The sequence below is a fragment of the Canis aureus genome, chromosome 12 (assembly GCF_053574225.1).
Source record: "Canis aureus isolate CA01 chromosome 12, VMU_Caureus_v.1.0, whole genome shotgun sequence".
Lineage (NCBI taxonomy): Eukaryota > Metazoa > Chordata > Mammalia > Carnivora > Canidae > Canis > Canis aureus.
Genome location: NC_135622.1, coordinates 44898193 through 44916506, shown reverse-complemented (window position 1 = coordinate 44916506; position 18314 = coordinate 44898193). Strand labels below are relative to the sequence as shown.

The 18314-nt window shown below is 48.0% G+C and overlaps 2 protein-coding genes across 3 annotated transcripts in view; both read right to left on the bottom strand.

Moving 5' to 3' along the window:
- The window catches only part of ASXL2 (ASXL transcriptional regulator 2), a 334480-nt gene that overhangs the window by 187891 nt on the left and 128275 nt on the right, over positions 1-18314 (bottom strand). The gene's annotated exons all lie outside the window — the stretch shown is intronic.
- KIF3C (kinesin family member 3C) overlaps positions 1-18314 on the bottom strand; it is a 39355-nt gene that overhangs the window by 12512 nt on the left and 8529 nt on the right. For both annotated transcript variants that reach the window (XM_077843860.1, XM_077843859.1), the window contains exons 2-5: positions 6613-6714; positions 5817-5939; positions 5058-5176; positions 4504-4620 (exon numbers count right to left, since the gene is read on the bottom strand). In XM_077843860.1, coding sequence (XP_077699986.1) covers positions 4504-4620; positions 5058-5176; positions 5817-5939; positions 6613-6714 — 461 coding nt within the window. The remainder of the gene's footprint in view (positions 1-4503; positions 4621-5057; positions 5177-5816; positions 5940-6612; positions 6715-18314) is intronic.

Below are 18314 nucleotides of genomic sequence, written 5' to 3'. Positions count from 1 at the left end.
AGAGAGAGCAAGAGTGGGGGGTGAAGGGGAAGAGCAGATAGGCTAAGTAGGGAGCTCAGTGTGGGGCTCAACCCCAGGATCATGACCTGAGCCAAACAGACACTTAACCTACTGAGCCAACCAGGTGCCCCACAAAAATGGATTTTCAAAGTGACTTTAATACAAAAATTGTTTGTGATGGTATAAGGCCTGTGTATCAACTAGTTGTGTCACAGAGATAGCAGAGGAAAAAAAAGGGGTAGCCTTCCAAAATAAGGATATGGACATATTTCAAGAGTTGCCTGGCAGGGCGCCTGGGTGGCTCTTGGTTTCAGCTCAGGTCAGGATCTCATGGTTGTTAAGACCAAGCCCTGTATAAGGGCTCTGCATGGGGCCTGGAGCCTGCTTAAGATTCTCTCTCTCTCTCCCTCTGCCCCTTGCATGCTATCCCTCTCTCTCTGAAACAAAACAAAACAGAACAAAACACCTCCATGCAGGCTGAGGGGCAACTCTGTTCAAGTTGCATATGTAGGAATTGATTCTTACCAGAAAGTTCTGGAAAAGAAAATACTACTAGGTAAGCCCCAGTGAGAAGTTTTTGAAAAATGATCAGTTTTCAGGCTTTCTGGTGGCAAGGAAAACACTGAAACTTTCTTTGCATTACCTTCCTTTAGAAAGATGGATTGGAGGGAGGAGTAAGACTTAATGGGAGAGAAGATGTGGGAAAAGCCTCACAGGCAACTAAGCTCTCATGCCCTGCCCACAACCATTGCCGGGGGTTTTCCAAGGCACACGAAGAGCATGTCAAGGGTACAGATTCACCTTTAAGGCAGAAGAGACAGGAGACGAGGGACTAGGAAAGTCAACAGTGAAGCAGTAAGCAAAGATTCCTATCTCGATTTTGGAGGATTTCTTTCTTTTTAATAGTTATGATTGGTACCTATTCTTTTTTTTTTTTTTTTTAAGATTTTATTTATTTATTTATTCATGAGAGACAGAGCGAGAGAGAGGCAGAGACAGGCAGAGGGAGAAGCAGGCCCCATGCAGGGAGCCCGACGTGGACTCGATCCCGGGTCTCCAAGATCACACCCTGGGCTGCAGGCGGCACTAAACCGCTGCGCCACCAGGGCTGCCCGATTGGTACCTATTCTTAAAAATGATTTAAAGTACTATTTTAAGATAGCTGTTTTAATTTTATTGAATTTCATTTCTTTCTTTTTTTTTTTTTTTTAAGATTTTATTTATTTATTCATGAGGACACACACAGAAAGAGGCAGAGACATAGGCAGAGGGAGAAGCAGGCTCCATGCAGGGAGCCCAATGTGGGACTCGATCCCAGGTTTCCAGGACCACGCCCTGGGCGGAAGGCGGCGCCAAAGCACTGAGCCACCTGGGCTGCCCCATTTCTTTCTTTCTTTCTTTCTTTCTTTCTTTCTTTCTTTCTTTCTTTCTTTCTTTCTTTTTCTTTTCTCAAAGATTTTATTTATTAATTCATAGAGTCAGAGAGAGAGAGAGAGAGGCAGAGACACAGGCAGAGGGAGAAGCAGGCATCATACAGAGAGCCTGATGTGGGACTCGATCCAGGGTCTCCAGGATCATGCCCTGGGCTGCAGGCTGCGCTAAACCGCTGCGCCACCGGGGCTGCCCCATTTATTTCTTTTTAAAAGATTTTTATTTATTTATTTATTTGAGAGAGAGAGAGCAGCAGAGGGAGGAGAAGCAGATTCCCTGTTGAGTGGAGAGGCCTACTTGGGGCTTGATCCCAGGACCCTGAGATCATGACCTGAGCTGAAGGCAGCCGCTTAACCAACCAACCACCTGTTTGGTGCCCCACCTGTTTTAATTTTAAAAATCTGTGAATGAGGGCAGCCCCGGTGGCGTAGTGGTTTAGCGCCGCCTGCAGCCCAGGGTTTGATCCTGGGGACCCAGAATCGAGTCCCACGTCAGGCTCCCTGCATGGAGCCTGCTTCTCCCTCTGCCTGTGCCTCTGCCGCCCCCCCCCCCCCCCCCGTGTCTCTATGAATAAATACATAAAATCTTTTAAAAAATAAAATAAATAAAAATCTGTGAATGATTTTTTGGTGTATGCCAACTATTCAGAGAAATGGATAAACTGAAGCACGAAACTACAAATCTCCAATCAAGATCCCTTCTCAGTTCCAGATTAAAGGAAAACCATGAGGCATTGCCTTTAAATGCCATGCACCAGCTCAGGTCAAGAGGAGGGAAGTTGCCCTCAGGGACACTATTGGGATAACTGGCTCAACCTGAATATTGCCTATATAATAGTACTGTGTCTATATAAGATTTTCTGAATTTGATCATTGAATTATAGTTATGGGAGAGAATGTCCTCATTCTTAGAAAATGCAGGTAAAGGATCCAAATGTCTGCAACTTAATCTCAAATGGTTAGGCGATGGGGAATTAATAAGGCAGGGTGTGGTGGGGCAGCCCAGGTAGCTCAGTGGTTTGGCACCGCCTTCAGCCCAGGGCCTGATCCTGGAGACCCAGGATTGAGTCTCACGTCAGGCTCCCTGCATGGAGCCTGCCTCTCTCTCTCTGTCTCTCATGAATTAAAAAAAAAAAAGCAGGATGTGGCAAAACATCAATATCCAGTGAGTTTTGATGAAGGGTATATGGGAATTCTTTACACTGTTCTTGCAATGCTTATTTTTTAAAATAAAAAGTTAAAAAAACTCATGCCTTCTTAGAGCCTCTCATCCCATCTCTATCTAATGTAAAGAAATTCCTCCACCTGCAAACTTTTTTTTTTTTTTCAAAAATTTTATTTTTGGCACGCCTGGGTGGCTCAGCAGTTGAGTATCTGCCTTTGGCTCAGGGCGTGATCCCAGAGTTCTGGGATCAAGTCCCACATCAGGCTTCTTGCATGGAGCCTGCTTCTCTCTCTCCCTGTGTCTCTGCCTCTCTTTCTGTGTCTCTGATGAATAAATAAATAAAATCTTAAAAAAAAAAAACTATCTCGGGGGGCACCTGGTTGGCTCAGTGTGTTACGTGGCTGACTTCAGCTCAGGTCATGATTTCAGGGTCCTGGGATTGAGCTCTGCATTCAGCAGGGAGTCAGCTTCCTTTCTCTCTCTCCCTCTGCCCCTCACCCCACCTGCGTTCTCTCAAATAAATAAATAAAATCTTTAAAAAAAATGTTTTTTAAGATTTTATTATTCATTCATGAGAGACATACAGAGAGAGGCAGAGACACAGGCAGAGGCAGAAGCAGGATCCATGCAGGGAGCCCGACGTGGGACTCGATCCTTGGTCTCCAGGATCAGGCCCTGGGCTGAAGGTGGTGCTAAACCGCTCAGCCACCTGGGCTGCCCTAAAAAAAATTTTAAAGTAATCTCTATACCCAACATGGGGCTCAGACCCACCACCCCAAGATCAAGGTCAAGAGTGACACACTCTACCGGCTGAGCCAGCCAGGCACCCACACAAAATTTCAATTGAAGAACTTTCTGAGTACAAAATCAATAACCTTAACAGACCAGAAGCCTCACCAGCATCTCCCTCCAGCAGAGGGCACTAGAATAGTGGCTTTCAAGCCTGGCTTCCCTTGCAGAATCACCTGGAAGCTTTTACTAAAGTCCAAAGTGACATCATTGAAAAGTCCTCTACTCGTGAACTTGCCACTTACATAGTGTCAGCTTGGGCAGGGTCAGCCTTTTGACTAAGTAGGCATCTGATATCCAGGGAGAAGCCACAGACCCACCCAGCTTTGGGGAGAACCTTGCACTATCTCGGCCTTAACATTCCTAAGATAGAGAGAGCAAAGAAGCTCCAGGGAAGTGCTTTGGTATCCAGCCTCCTGGACACCTCTGTAGGCAGATTTTTCAATTCAGGGGCAGCGGTTCCGCTGAGGGAGGCAGTCCCTCTGCTGGGTTTGAGTATCGTCTCATTCTCCGTGGCCACCAGCAGAGGGAGCTACACGCCCAGCCAGTGGATGCGAACTATACCCACGCACGAGGCTCTATGGAAACAGGTGGAAATGCTGAATCACCACCAGTGCTCAATCACCAGCTCAATGCTGAGCTGTGCGAGGTTATAAAGACCAGGCCAACCTCCGTCATTTCCCCCAGGCCGATCGCTTCCCTGCGCTCCTGACTGCACCGTGCGCTGGCTGCGTGTGATACTCTCTGTCCGTAGGGTCCTGTATACAGAGCCCAACACAGTCAGGCAATATGAACTATTGTTGCTGGGTTTGGCACCCGACAAATAAATATTCACCAGACGGACCAGACGTTGATCATTTACTGGGGTTGCCAAAATGCTGAGTGCTCTTCCCCTCTGTAGGTTCCTCAAGGGGCACCTGAGACACTTCATTTTGGGGAGAACACCCTTCTTTCACGAAGACCTATGTCAGCTCCTGAAAAGTCCATCTCCATCCGCATCTTCCATACCTATCTCCAAATCCACAGAAACCTCTGACTCCCCGCAGGCCCCTGGCCACCCCCCAACCTGGGGTGGGCTGGCAGGTGCGCAGGGCCCAGACCAGGTGGCGAGAGACTCACACTCCAGCGGGCACGAGTGGCTGGAACTTCCACTGCTCCTCCTCACAGTCCAGGAAAAGGCGGTTCATGATCTTGTTCTTCTCCTCGGGGGGGATGAAGTTCTCGATGATCAGGTACCTGGGAGCAGGAATGAGGCAGAGATGGGAACTGGGGAGTGACAGACCACACGACCACATGCGTTGAAGGTTGAAGCAAGAAGCAAAGAGGCAGAGGGAGCAGAGGTGATGGGAAAACCAGAAAGTTGGAAGAGAGGGTCCCTACAGCAATCCCAGAACTTGAAATCACTGCTTCCAGTGCAAAGACGGTAGACTCAGGGCCTTAGGGGTTACTCTTGGCTGCACCCAGCCCCCAGCATGCACCTTGGAGGATTCATCATTACGGCAGAACAGAGGAAGGAGAAGGAAACAGACACATTCTATTTCTAAGGGACATGGACTCCTCAGGGAGTAGATGGGTGGAATGAGGCCTGGAGGAAGGAAGTAAGTCCCCCAGGGATTGGCCAGGGAGTGAGGGATGGCAGTGAGGACCAGGAGTGGGGAGAGGGGGGGCCCTACTTGAGCTTGAGCTCCCGAGTCTGCTCATTCTGTGCCTCCTCCAGGTCCTGCCGCACGCGGATGTACTCGTCATGCTGGTCCTGGATCTCTGCCTTCACAGCCTGCAGCTTGGCGTAGAGCTGCACGGGGACAGGCGCTGCTCAGAGGCGACACAGCATGGCGGGGAGGCCCCTCTCCCTCAGCCTGGCTCCCCACTCTGCAGGCTCAGGCTCCAGCAGCTGAGTCCAGGGGGAGAGGCCCACCCAGTCTGAATCTCCCTCCTGCCCCCCTGTCCGTCCTATGCTGGGGGGCCAGTTACCTGCCCCCTCTTGGCTGCTGTCAGCACTGTGGCGTGTTCACACTGAAAGGGACCTGAGAGATCTTTAGTCCCAACACCCTCTTTCTAGAGAAGAGGTAACTCAGGCACGTGGTTGCTCACAGTTACACAGCTAGCGATGGGAAGAGTCAGAATCAGGACCCAAGTACAGAACTGCTGGTGCAAGGCTCAGAGAGGGATGGGGGCCCGAGCCACTTTGGAAGGTGACCTATCCTACTCCTGTCTCTCCAGGGGCTCTTAAAAATGGGGGTGTGGAGGGCGCAGGGCTTGCTGTCCTGCTCCTGACCCACCAAGAGGTAATCTGTCCCTGGAAACTGCCATGTGGCTGGGCCTCTGCCTGGCCTGCTCTGGGTTCAGCAACCCTCTGGGTTCTCCAGGTTCATCCCAGAATCCAGGCTCCATCAGGCTGCCAGGCCCTTCCCTGCCCCACCGCATCATCTCACCTTCTTGAGTTTCTTGGTTTTGACCTCCACCTCCTGCTGCAGGGACGTGTAGGTACCCCGGAGCTCCATGGTCTCCTCATCGCGGAGCATCATCTCCTGCTGCATTTCCCGTTCACGGCGTTTCTAGGCCGAGGCAAGGCACAGGGGCTCAGTGGTGCAGCGTGTACTGGGGAGGGCCAAGGGAGCTCAGGGGACAAGTTCACTCTGCCTATCATGGGATTTCACTCCACTGTGGCTACAGATGCTGGGAAGGAGAAGAGAGTGTCCTATGGCCCATGGCCCCTGGAGCCTCTCTGGACCTTCTTAGCTCATATGGCCATGTCTTTGCCAGGCACTGCCCCCTGTGGATGGAGACCCCAGCCCTAACAGCTGGCACATTGTGGGAGTGTCAAGACGACATAGATTCCCATCATCCTGACTTCCCAGCAGCCTCACCCTCTCCCCATGTGGTATCACAGATGACTGGTAGAATGAACAAATTGCGATTCTTGAAGATTTAGGACATAATCATACCGTTGGCAAAGAACTGACACCCTTGTGGAATGCCCAGGGACTAATACCAGGCGACCTGTAGGGGCTGACACCATGGAGAGCCACCATTTCTCTCACCCATATGCTGGCAGCGCCCCTGGCCCACTCCTGGGCTGGTGGACCCCTGGGATCCAGGGCTGTAGGTCTTAGATTCTTAGCACTGGATTCCAGGGAGCTTGAATCCATGATGGCTCACTGCCCTGTGCCCTCTAGACTAGACATCAAGGCCATGCACTCCCACGAGACCGGAAGCCCCCAGCCCTACCTGCTCAGCAATCTCCTGCCTCTTCAGTTCCAACATCTTCTGCTGCTCATTGGTATGATCCATGATGTTCCTGCCTCCAATAAGCAGCTTGCTCTCCATGGCCTGGGGACACGGAAGGGTTAAGGGATGGGCTTTTCAAAGTATGGCCGCCAGCTTGAGATGTTTGGCTTCCCTGCTCTGTGGTCCTTCCAGGAGTAGACAAAAAATGTACCCCTGATGGGGCCTCATGGCCCTCCCCAAGGACAAAGTTTCCCCTCCAGCCTCCTGGGCTCCAGCCCGAGGCTCTCATTGCCGATAAGACCATTCATTAGGTGAGGCAAAGAGAGGGCATCCCATGGGGAATATAGGCAACTGATCTGTTTGCTTTGGATACAGATGGAAGGTTGGTTCATCATGCCTAGGAGGAGTGTGCAGGAGGCTTTTGAATCCTAGCACTCAGCTCCCACCTAGTGTTCAAGAGTGGGGAGCAGAGATATGGTCACCAGGCAGACCAACTCTTTAGCTGACTGGCCCCCACCCCAAGAAGGCTCTCAACACAGGTGTCATCTCCAGCTGACATGCAAAGCAGAAGACAAGGCAAAGGGAGAAGACTGTAGCACTAAGGGGCAATATGAGGCCCCAGAAACAGTGTGAACTTTGGAGATAGCCAGAAAGATCTGGGTTCTGTCCACCAAATGCAAGGGCGAGGCCAACACTATCTCCATCCTCACCCTAAGAGAAAGCTACTATTACTCTTCCCTCTTAACAAGTGAAGAAATTGAGAGTAACTGGTGTAAGGTCCTGCAGCTGGTTAACAAAGAGGTGAGATCTGAATCCACCACCCCTGGTCCCGCCCTGTGAGCCCCTATACTTCGTGAAAGCCCTCGGCCCAGTGCTTGGCACAGACACGCCATAGGGGCTAGTTGAATATGGGGCTTAACTGGTAATGGATTTGTATAAGCTGGGTAAGTTGTGACTACATAAAATGCATTTTCACTCTTGCTAATCAGAGGGTGCTGCCCCAGGAAACTCCAGCTGTCCTCTGATTTCATTGCAGGCTTCCCGGAAGGTTGAAATCACCTTGAGCCACCAGAAGATACTGGCTGCCTCCCCACTAGAATTTTTCCCAGTGGAACCAGCTGACCTGCTTGAGGGCTGTCAAAGCAGGGAGTGCTGTACAATGTGGGGGCAGGGGGCCCCTGTGCTATCTGGGAGAGCCCCATCACTGGGGACAGAGCAGGACAGTCAAATGTTGGGCCGTGCGAGGATGCCCTTGGACACTGAGCAAAACAGGCCAGTCAGAGCGGCCCTCACTGCCTCAGAGGCCAAGGGCAGAGCTGCTGCAGAGCCAAGGGCCCTTGACAGCTGCCTGTCCTCACTGCCACACCACTGCCACCTGCTGTGCTTGTGCCTCCCCCAGGCCTTGCTCCGGGTTATGGTCTCACCATCCAGCTCACCCCCATATCACAAGCCTGAACTCATTCTAGACTCTTCCTTCTCACTCAAGGCCAGCACCTGAACTGTCCTTTGAGTGAATGATTCCTTACATATTGTACCCTATGCACCTTACCTCCTGCATCCCAGGCCTTGCCCTGCATGCCTCTCATGTCTCCCCTTCCTTGGGCCAGTCATCAATCCCATCAAGTCTGCCTTCTTGTTAGGGCTCATATCATTCCCACCTTTCCATCCACATGGCACCTGCTGACCTCACTGAGATCCTCATGATTCACCTGAATTCTTGTCAGCAGCTCCCTCCTGCCTCAGCTTCCCCTTCCATTCATCTATCTCCACATGCCACCTGGGGGCATTTGCCAGAAACACAAGTCAGAATGTGCCTCTCCCCTGCTTACAAAGTATTCAACAGACCTCCATTCCTTGCAGAATAGAACCCAAAGTCTGCAGCAGTACCATACCCTGTGGCCTGGTCCAGCCTCCCAGCCTCCTCTTACTGCTTACTCCCCACATGTGCTCTGCACCCCAGCCCTGCCAAAAGAATAGCAGCTTCTGGCATGTGCTGTGCCTTTTCACAACACTGGGCTTCTTTTCCCACTCCACATCTATCTAGAAAACCATTCCTTAGCCTGCAAGACCCAGCTTGAGCATCTTGGGATGGGTTCTCTGATTCCCTCAAATCTGTACTTTTCCGGGATCCCTGGGTGGCGCAGCGGTTTGGCGCCTGCCTTTGGCCCAGGGCGCGGTCCTGGAGACCCAGGATCAAATCCCATGTCGGGTTCCCGGTGCATGGAGCCTGCTTCTCCCTCTGCCTGTGTCTCTGCCTCTCTCTCTCTCTCTCTGTGACTATCATAAACAAATAAAAATTAAAAAAAAAAAAAATCTTAAAAAAAAAAAATCTGTACTTTTCCTCCTTTGGGCCTCCTCAAGAACCAGGGCACATTCCTATTATTTTCCCATCATGGACCATTATTGCTTACATCTTGTCTCCCCTATGAGCTCCTTCAGGGCAGGAATCATGTCCTACTCAGATCTCAGGGTCCCATGGCTTAGCACAGTGCTTGGCACACAGTAAGTGCTCAGTAAATGTTTGATAAACTGAAATGAATCCCTGGAGTAGCCCCAGAGTGGGGTTCAAGTCCTTTTCCTGGGCTCTGTTATGCAGAATAGAACTGATCCTTTATCCAAGTTTCTCCTCCTTCAACTGACCAACACACTCACTGTTGCAGGACAAAAGGGCAGAGCAGCAGGTCTGAGCACCTGGGAAACCTGGCAGGAGGAAAGGGAGGGTGTGAAGAGGGAGGCAGGAACCAAAGCAGCAGCTCTCTCATACTTGGAGGAAAGCCCCTCCTGCTGGGGCCACGGACAACCGATCCCTCAACCTACCAGGTCACGAGACCTTGGGGGACCTGGTGTCTGGCCTGGTTTCCTATTCTGGGACACTTCAGCCCGGAGTCCTTGCACTTCCCCTTGGTGCTTTATGTCATTCCGGTGTTCTTCACTCCTTGCCACCGCATAAAGACCCTACTTCTCAAACTTGGTTGCTGTATTAGCATTACTGGGGAGCTTTTAAAACTCCCACTGCCAGGCCACATAGCATTATTAGCTTGGGCCCTTCCCCTCAGGACTGGCTGTGAGAACTCCGGCGCCAGGCGCTCCGGGGAAGAGTCTAGAAAGGACGGCACAGGGCAACTGCTCATGCCCTGGTTTTCCTGACTGATTGAAGGACTGGGACTGGGGTGAAGCGAGAACAGGCTGAGGACTCAGGAGGAAGAAAACCATTGTCTTCTTTGCAGATTAGGTGTTTCACGTTTACCTTTTTTTTTTTTTTTTTTTTTAAGATTTTATTTATTTGACAGAGAGAAAGAGAGCACAAGTAGGCAGAGCAGCAGGCAGAGGGAGAAGCATCCCCAGGGGCTCCATCCTAAGACCCTGGGATCATGATCTGAGCTGAAGGCAGATACTCAACCGACTGAGCCACCCGGACACCTCTCACATTTACTTCTAATAACTCTTTAGGTGGGTCTCAAACTTGGATGTATATTAGAATCACCCTGGGAGCTTTTACTCAGCCCAGTGCCCAGGCTACACCCCACTGCCAATCAGACTGAAAAGGCCCGGGGAGCCCATGATAAGGTCCACATTAAAATTTTCAAAGGTTCTTATTACGGAATCACTGCTTTTTGAGGTCCCCCAGAATCAGTATTGGATACTCATTAGAAGTGCAGGATCTCAGGGACGCCTGAGTGACTCAGCCCATTAAGCTTCTGCCTTCAGGCTCAGGTCATGATCTCAGTTGGGGTCCTGGGATTGAGTTCCGAGTCAGGCCCCCTGCTCAGTGGGAAGTCGGCTTCCCCCTCTCCCTCTGCCCTTCCCTCCCCCCACTTCTGCTCTTTCACGCAAAAAAAAAAAAAAAAAAAAAAAAGAAAGGCAAGATCTCAGGCCCTACACAGACCTAGTGAATCTGAAACTGCTTTGTAATGAGATCCCCAGGTGGCCTGTGTGACATGCTTTAAGGGGCATCCCACTAGCACCATCATTTTCCTCAGGAAAGCTCAGACAGGGTAAGTAATCCATCCAAGGTCACATCATGGCCGCGAAATTTAAATGGAGAATCCAGGCCCAGGTGGGCCTGGCTTCAAAGCCCGTCTACTCCAGACATTCTTTCTGTTCAATGTTTTAGGAAGCAGAACCTGCTAAAAGCAAAGCCACACGTTTCCAGCAGGAGGAAATCGTGTCAGCCTAAACCCCATGGTTATTCCAGTACTTGGGGGAGCCCATGGCCAGCACTTTGGAGGTTAAAATGCTCCTGGCTTGGTTCTACATCAGAGGTTAGTCGAGTTAGATGAGGGAGGGGAGTGGATTAGGGAAAGGAAACAGAGGCACACAGGCATCTCTCTGGATGGAAAAATATTCAGATAGGAAAGAACAGGACTGATCTCCATTAGAAATCATGCAAGAAAGAGAGCACTGGCCAGATACCCAGCTCCACAGACACCGCCAGATCCTCATAATGGTAACGTTCGAGACAATTTCTAGGCCGCCTGAGCTGACAAAAAATGTCAGATGAGCTTCAGTTACAGTTTTACATTCTGGGAAAAAGTAATCCTAGCTCTACTTATTCAATGAGAGCTGTGAGCAGTCAGTTATAAGCTAAAAAGAGAGAGAGAGAGAGAGAGAGAGAGAGAGAGAGAAAGAAAAAGAAAAAGAAAAAGAAAAAGAAAAAGAAAAAGAAAAAGAAAAAGAAAAAGAAAAAGAAAAAGAAAAAGAAAAACAAGGGGTGGGGGAGTAATTCTCTATTGTTCCCAGAAGACATTGGCTTAATACGCTGTCAGAGCTAAAAAAGCCACCCGCATCTGGCCAGGCACCATCATGAAGGCTTTTTGGAAACAAAACAAAAATCATTCGACCCTAATATAAAATGGTGATGCAGCTGAATCTGGAGTACTGTGTGTAGTTGCCTCGCTGCGTCTCTGGGGACATGCAGGAGAGAGATCCAGAGAAGGACGGCTAAAACCATCCAAGGGCTATTAAAAAATAGGATTCTTCAGCGTACAAAGACAAAGAAAGGTTAAGAGGATAGACCTGGAAACTATACGATCAAAACAGGTGTGGGGGCGTGTGGCTGACTCAATCCACAGAGCATGGGACTCTTGATCTCAGGATTGTGAGTTCGATCCAGGTTGGGCATAGAGCTCACTTAACCAAAAAAATAAAATAAAATAAAATAGGTGTGAAAAGGAATGACCCACACTTTTCCGATCAACCCTGGTACACAGAGAAGAGCTTATACTTTGGGCTTCTAGGACAAATAAAGAGAGGTTCTACTGTTTAAAGAAGGTCATAAATTTATGGAATTTGTTATCTCAGGAGGACTGTATTAAATATCTAAGAGTGTATTAAGGGATTCTAGGGACACTTTTTTTTTTTTTTTTTTTTTAAGTGAGATCTATGCCCAATGTGGGGCTTGAGCTCAGGACCAAGATCAAGAGCTGCATGCTTTACAGACTAAGCCAACCAGGAACCTCCCTGGGGACATTATTTTTAATTTTGTCTTTTCTTTTAGAAAAAAAATATGAAGATCAAAAAACTACAGAAATAAGATAAAATTAGAAAAATTTCACATATCCCTTACCTAATCAGCTTCTTTTAATTCTCCTGTTTTTCCAACTTTTTCCAAATGCACATCATAGACATGGTATAAATATAAGCTCATGTCCTGCTATTTCCATTTTATCAAATCCCTCCAGAATTTGCTGTTACTTCCATAAGGTTTATGACTATAAATTTAATGACTGCATAATATTTATGGTAGATAATTTATAAATATTTTTTTTAATTTTTTTTTTATTTATTTATGATAGTTACAGAGAGAGAGAGAGAGGGAGGCAGAGACACAGGCAGAGGGAGAAGCAGGCTCCATGCACCGGAAGCCCGATGTGGGATTCGATCCCGGGTCTCCGGGATCACGCCCTGGGCCAAAGGCAGGCGCCAAACCGCTGCGCCACCCAGGGATCCCTTATGGTAGATAATTTAAATGTATTTAATTAACTCCTATTAGAAGACATTTTGGTTGTGTACATTGTTTACAATAAACACCCTTGTAAAAAAAGAAACCACCCTTGTACATACAATTTTTTTGTTTTTTTAGATGACTTTCTTAGAAGGAAATTTCAGGATCTGATGAAGGATCATCAACATTTTGTCTATCTTAAGACATACTGCCAAGTTACCTTTCTAATAGATTATACCACTTAAATTACTGCCAGCAATAAATAATGGAACAACTTTTATTAGTGTCATAGGCATTATCATCATTATTTTTAAAATTTGCTATAATCATAGATATAAAACTGAGCCTCCCCATTTATTTTATGTTCTCTATAGAATAAGGTGGACTTTGGAGGTCTGATCTCTCTTTTCACAACATACCTCTTTCATGTGTTTTTTTAATTATTTTGTTTCTTGGTGACTTTTTTTTTTTGGAAAGATTTTGCTTATTTATTCAGGAGAGACACAGAGAGAGAGAGGCAGACACATAGGCAGAGGGAGAAGTAGGCTCCATACAGAGAGACTGATGTGGGACTCGATCCCAGAACTCCAGGATCACACCCTGGGCTGAAGGCAGATACCCAACCGCTGAGCCACCCAGGCATCCCGTGAGTTTTATGGTGAGGTGGGTTTTTTTTTTTGTTTTTTTGTTTTTTTAAGATTTGATGGTCAACTGACTGAGCCATCTAGGCCCCCAACTTGGTGATTTTTAAGTAAGGACACAGACCTTTGATTCAAAACAATTCTTTGCTCAACCTCCAGCTTCTCCAGCTACTCATACCTAGTCCCACACTCTTCTCATTCAAAATTCTGGATTCAAGAAACCCATTTGGACACTGTCAGGCAGAATTTGAGCTGCCAGTCAGGCCTGGAATCTGATGTATCGGCCAAGACTGTTAGCACCCCCAAGTTCTAAGCCTCTTCCCAGCCTCCATGACATGATTCCCAGGACAGATTTCTCTCTGTTTGTCTTGCTCTTCCACCTTCAGGGGAAATCTCCTTGGACGTGCAAGTCTGCTTCAGGATTTCTCCTTCTGGCTGGGTCCTGGGCTCCATGCAGAGAATTCTGGATGATGTCTGATTGTCCATTATCACCCCATTCCATTTGTCCACTGCCCCTACGTTTCTCTACTAGTCCCGCTGAGACCCAGCACAGACGTGGTCTGAATGACAACTGAATTTGCCTTTCTGGTGACTCGCCAAGTCTTGCCCACTTGCCTAGCCCAACACTATCAGCCAAGCCTGCCTGACAGAGCCTGTCTTGTGCTAGAAGAGGGGGCTGGTCCTGGCTCGAAATCTGTGGGTGGGCCCCAATCCAGGTGCAATGTCTCACCCCCCACTTTCTGCCTAGTCTCAATCCATGTTGTCCGCTTTATCCCCTCACTCTGAAATTCGTCATGCATGACTTCAATTCTTTGCTTAGAAACAGAGTTTTTTTGTTTTTTTGCTTTTGCTTTTAATTTTTCACCATTTTTCTGAGGATACCTCCTTTTCTTCAGATCTCTCTGTTCTATCACTTATGGAGGGCAGGGAGGACAGGAATGCCTCAAATCCCCAGGCCCCCTTCAGGCTGAGGGATACTAAGCAAGGGCTGGGAATACAGGGGTTCTGGTCCCCAAGAAAAGTTCTCTGGAGTTCTTAGATGCCCGGGTTAATGCTGCCTTTGTGATCCCTCAAGGCAAAAGATAGGTGGGTGGGGCCTGTGGACAGGACTGGGTTTGGTCCTACTGGTTCTAAATAAGTCCAGTGTGACGAAAAGGCAAGCAGTGGCCGTGGGGGTGGAAGAAACAGGATGGGGAGCTCCAGGGCCATGGTTTGACTCTTGAGAGACTGATACAAATCACAGCATAACTAAGGCGACCTCAGCCAATCATCAGCTCCAATCCACTTTGCTTTACAGATTAGGAAACTGAGTCCCAGAAATGGATTAGTCTAAGCCTGGAGTCTCATAATTAAGGACATGTATCTGCTCCTACATTGACTATGTTCTTTCTGAATAATTTCCCAATTTTGTTTTTAAGATTTTATTTATTTATTCATGAGAGACACAGGCAGAGAGGCACAGACACAGGCAGAGGGAGAAGTAGGCTCTCCATGGGGAGCCTGATGCAGGAGCCTCGGCTGGGATCACACCCTGAGCCAAAGGCAATTGCTTAACCGCTGAGCCACCCAGGCATCCCATAATTTCCCAATTTGATTAGGGTCTTGATTCCAGGTATTAGAGGCAGGTCAGCTGCCATGACAATTAATAGCCAAGCTCATTACAGGGACCATATTAGTTTATAGACCCAGCGTAGATGTTCAGAGGCTCACTCTTTCCTGTTCCAAGAGCCACTGGGGTACAAGACAAGAAGTACCCCAGTACTTCATTAAGTGTTGATCTGAAAAGCCAGAGTGGAGACAGCTAGGCCCAGCCAGCCACTTGTCTGAGAAGATACCATCAGGTATGATTTCAGAGAGAAGCCAGACAGGCTCTGCTCTGCTACTGCCAGCTAATCTCTCACATGCCGCAGGAGACAGGAGTCTCAGATGTGACTCGTCATGTGTCTGAGGCTGGGCTAGGTCCTTTTTAAATTAATCATCCTATTTAATCACCATAAGAGCCATAAGAGATAACAAGTATGATCCCCACTTGACATAAAAGAAAACTAATATTCAGATGGATGAACTGACTCACTCAAGATTATGGAGCCAGTAAATGGCAGAGGTGATATTTGAACACCAAACTCTTAATTCCACTGGCATCCCTGTGCTACAGCTTTCTCCTGGGTTCAGGCAGGAGGGTACCTTGGAGAGAAGCAGCACTTGGTATCTGCACCTTCACTGACTCAGGAACCATCGGGAAAGCTCAGAGCACCATTTCTTTCTCTGCGAGCTAAAACAGGCAGATCTCTGCTGATGATGCTTCTGCCTGAGGCATCTTATGGGGGCCTCTGAGATGAGTGGTTAGAGTGTTAATTGTATGCTCGGCAGAGGTTGTCAGGATCCCTAGCACCCCAGAGAGAGACTAACCGCTGGAATGCTCATGGGAAAGGCCACCTCCCAAGTTCCATAGCGGGATGATGTAAAGAGCACTGGGCATGTCAGGGAGTCTGAATACTAGGACACACTGTGCCACCCTATTTGCTATGAAATCTAGGGCACTAGCCCCTGGACTTCAGTTTTCTTATCTGTCAAATGGAAGAGAATACCAACAAATCTCATAGGCTTTGGGTAAGAATGGTGAGTTGGGTAACAGATGTGAAAGTACTTGGTAAGTGATAAAGTACAATCAGAAGTCAGTGGTTACTCGTCAATCAGTATGTGGATTGACAGGTATTCATGACTTATCACAAAGAACAGAACAAAACAATTATTGGACAAGTCTTTGCTTCTATCTCTTATTATAGCCATGCTGACTGTCAAAGACCTATTTCTCTTTTTGGGGCTCCCTGGTTGTAGATCTTGAGGAGCCAGCAGTAAGGGAAAACGAAACAAAAGAGACAATGGTAGAGGGAAGAACAGTGCTATTTTCAGGGATTCTTTGCCTTAGGGGAACAGAAATTAGGAGACCCAGTCTGTTTCCTGCCTTGAACCTCCTTGGATGTCTCGAAATGTGACAGAAATGATCGGTCTCTCGGATGCTAGGAATTCTCTCATCAAAAGAAAAAAATTCAGGATCAGGAAACATATTGGCTGGGGAGTGAGGTGACCTGGACTCCACTTGCAGCCTCGTTCTGGGCAGGGTAAGGATGCCCAGTAGAGAAAAGCAGGAAGAAAAAAATTGGCCCATCCACTTCAGTGAGAAAACCACGAGCGCCTCAGATCTGATCCCTACTTCCTCCTTCTCCCCTATTTCCCTCCAGCCAGACAATAGGATGCCACAGTGTCAGAACTGGATGAGACATAAGGAGGCATGAAGTGCAGACTCAGCATTTGACAGCCTAGGCACAGGGCCCAGGAGCTTGGGTGGGTCATCTGGGGTCGTATGGCCTGAAGCTCCCAGGCAACGCTTGGTCATTCCTCTCCAATTCCCACTGTCCATCATTCAGGCTGACCTCTAACCCTGGGGTCCTAACCTGTTGCTTCTCAGGTGAATAGCAAATGGTGCAGAAAGCAAGGAATCATTTACTGATCATTTCTTACAGTCCCCGGGAGAGGAAGGGACTTGTCCAAGGTCACAGGATTGCCAATAACTGGGTATCACTGAGAATTATTATCAACCATGGATCTTCCTCAATTATTCATTTTTTAAAAGATTTTAGTTATTTTATTATTTAAAGATTCTATTTATTTTTTCATGAGACACACAGAGAGAGGCAGAGACATAGACAGAGGGAGAAACAGGCTCCTCACAGGGAGCCTGATGCGGGAGTCGATACCAGATCCCGGGATCAGTCCCTGAGCTGAAGGCAGATGCTCAACCACTAAGCCACTCAGGCATCCCTCACATTTCTTTTATATTTTTTCTCTCTTAAAAATTGTAGATTAGTTTTTATTTAACAAAATAATATATGCTTACAGTAAAAGCAAAAAAAGTAAAGAAAGTACAAAGTGAAAATCGAAAGCTCCCTTCCCCATTAAAATTCCTAGAAATAATCACTACTAGTGAATTCTCATTTCTTCCAGAAATTGAAATAATTTTAAGACTTTGTTAACTATACCTACAGATTTATGTTCTTGGTCATGGGTACACAAAAAGAATTGTTGATTATATGAATGGATGGAGCCAGGTGAGTCAGAGGCTGGGGGTTTGCATCATACGGAAGGACAGAGATGGGTTGAGTTAAGCATCTCAGCAGACAAGAGCTCCCACTGGGGCCTATTAGCCGGGGATGTGGCATGAATCCTTCATTTCCAAGGTTGGTATTATAGTGTGGAGGTGAAGATCATGGGCTCTGGAGTCAGGCAGACGGGGGCTCCTATTCTGGCCCTAACACTTCCTGGGCATGTGGATCCTCATTTGTCACAAGGAGATTAAAATAGTACTACTTGGGGCACCTGGGTGGCTTAGTCAGTTAAGTGTCTGCCTTCAGCTCAGATCATGGTCCCAGGGTCCTGGGATCAAGCCCTGCATCCGGCTCCCTGCTCAGTGGGGAGCCTGCTTCTCCCTCTCCCTCTGCTGCTTCTCCTGCTTGTGCTCTCTTTCTCTGTCAAATAAATAAAATATTTTTAAAATAGTAGTACTTCATGGTGATTAAGGAAGAACAATGCACATAGAGAAAACAGCAGCCTGCTTGGCGTTAGACATGCACTAAAAAAATTTGTAGCTGTCATCATCACTACTATTGTTGCCATTACTATTCTGTGGGTTCATCTCGAAAAAGAAGAAAGCCTGCAGGTCCAGTACCTAGTGCTATAGAAACAGACCAGCCCAGGGCCTGGTCCTCCTCTGCTGAGTACATCTGGCAGGAAAGGGAGACAACCAAGAAGTACCTCTTTAGTCTGACCAGGAGTTAACACCCAGGAACTTCTCAGTATGTTAAAAATTCTAGATCCACCAAACCATAAAAGTAGATGCCCTATGAACTTCGAGCATATAGGGATGCCTTGCACAGTGTGCAGGGCTGAAGGGTTGGATTTGTGGGAAGAGGGACCATTTTCTTATTTTTTTCAGGCCAGCTGGTTCAGCAGCTCTCAGGCCCAGAAGGCTCCAGAAATGCGCTAGACTGGCCAAGTGCAATGGGCTGGCAGGGCATGGCGGGAGAAGGGTGCTCTTCTCCAGCTGAATTCCAGGCCTT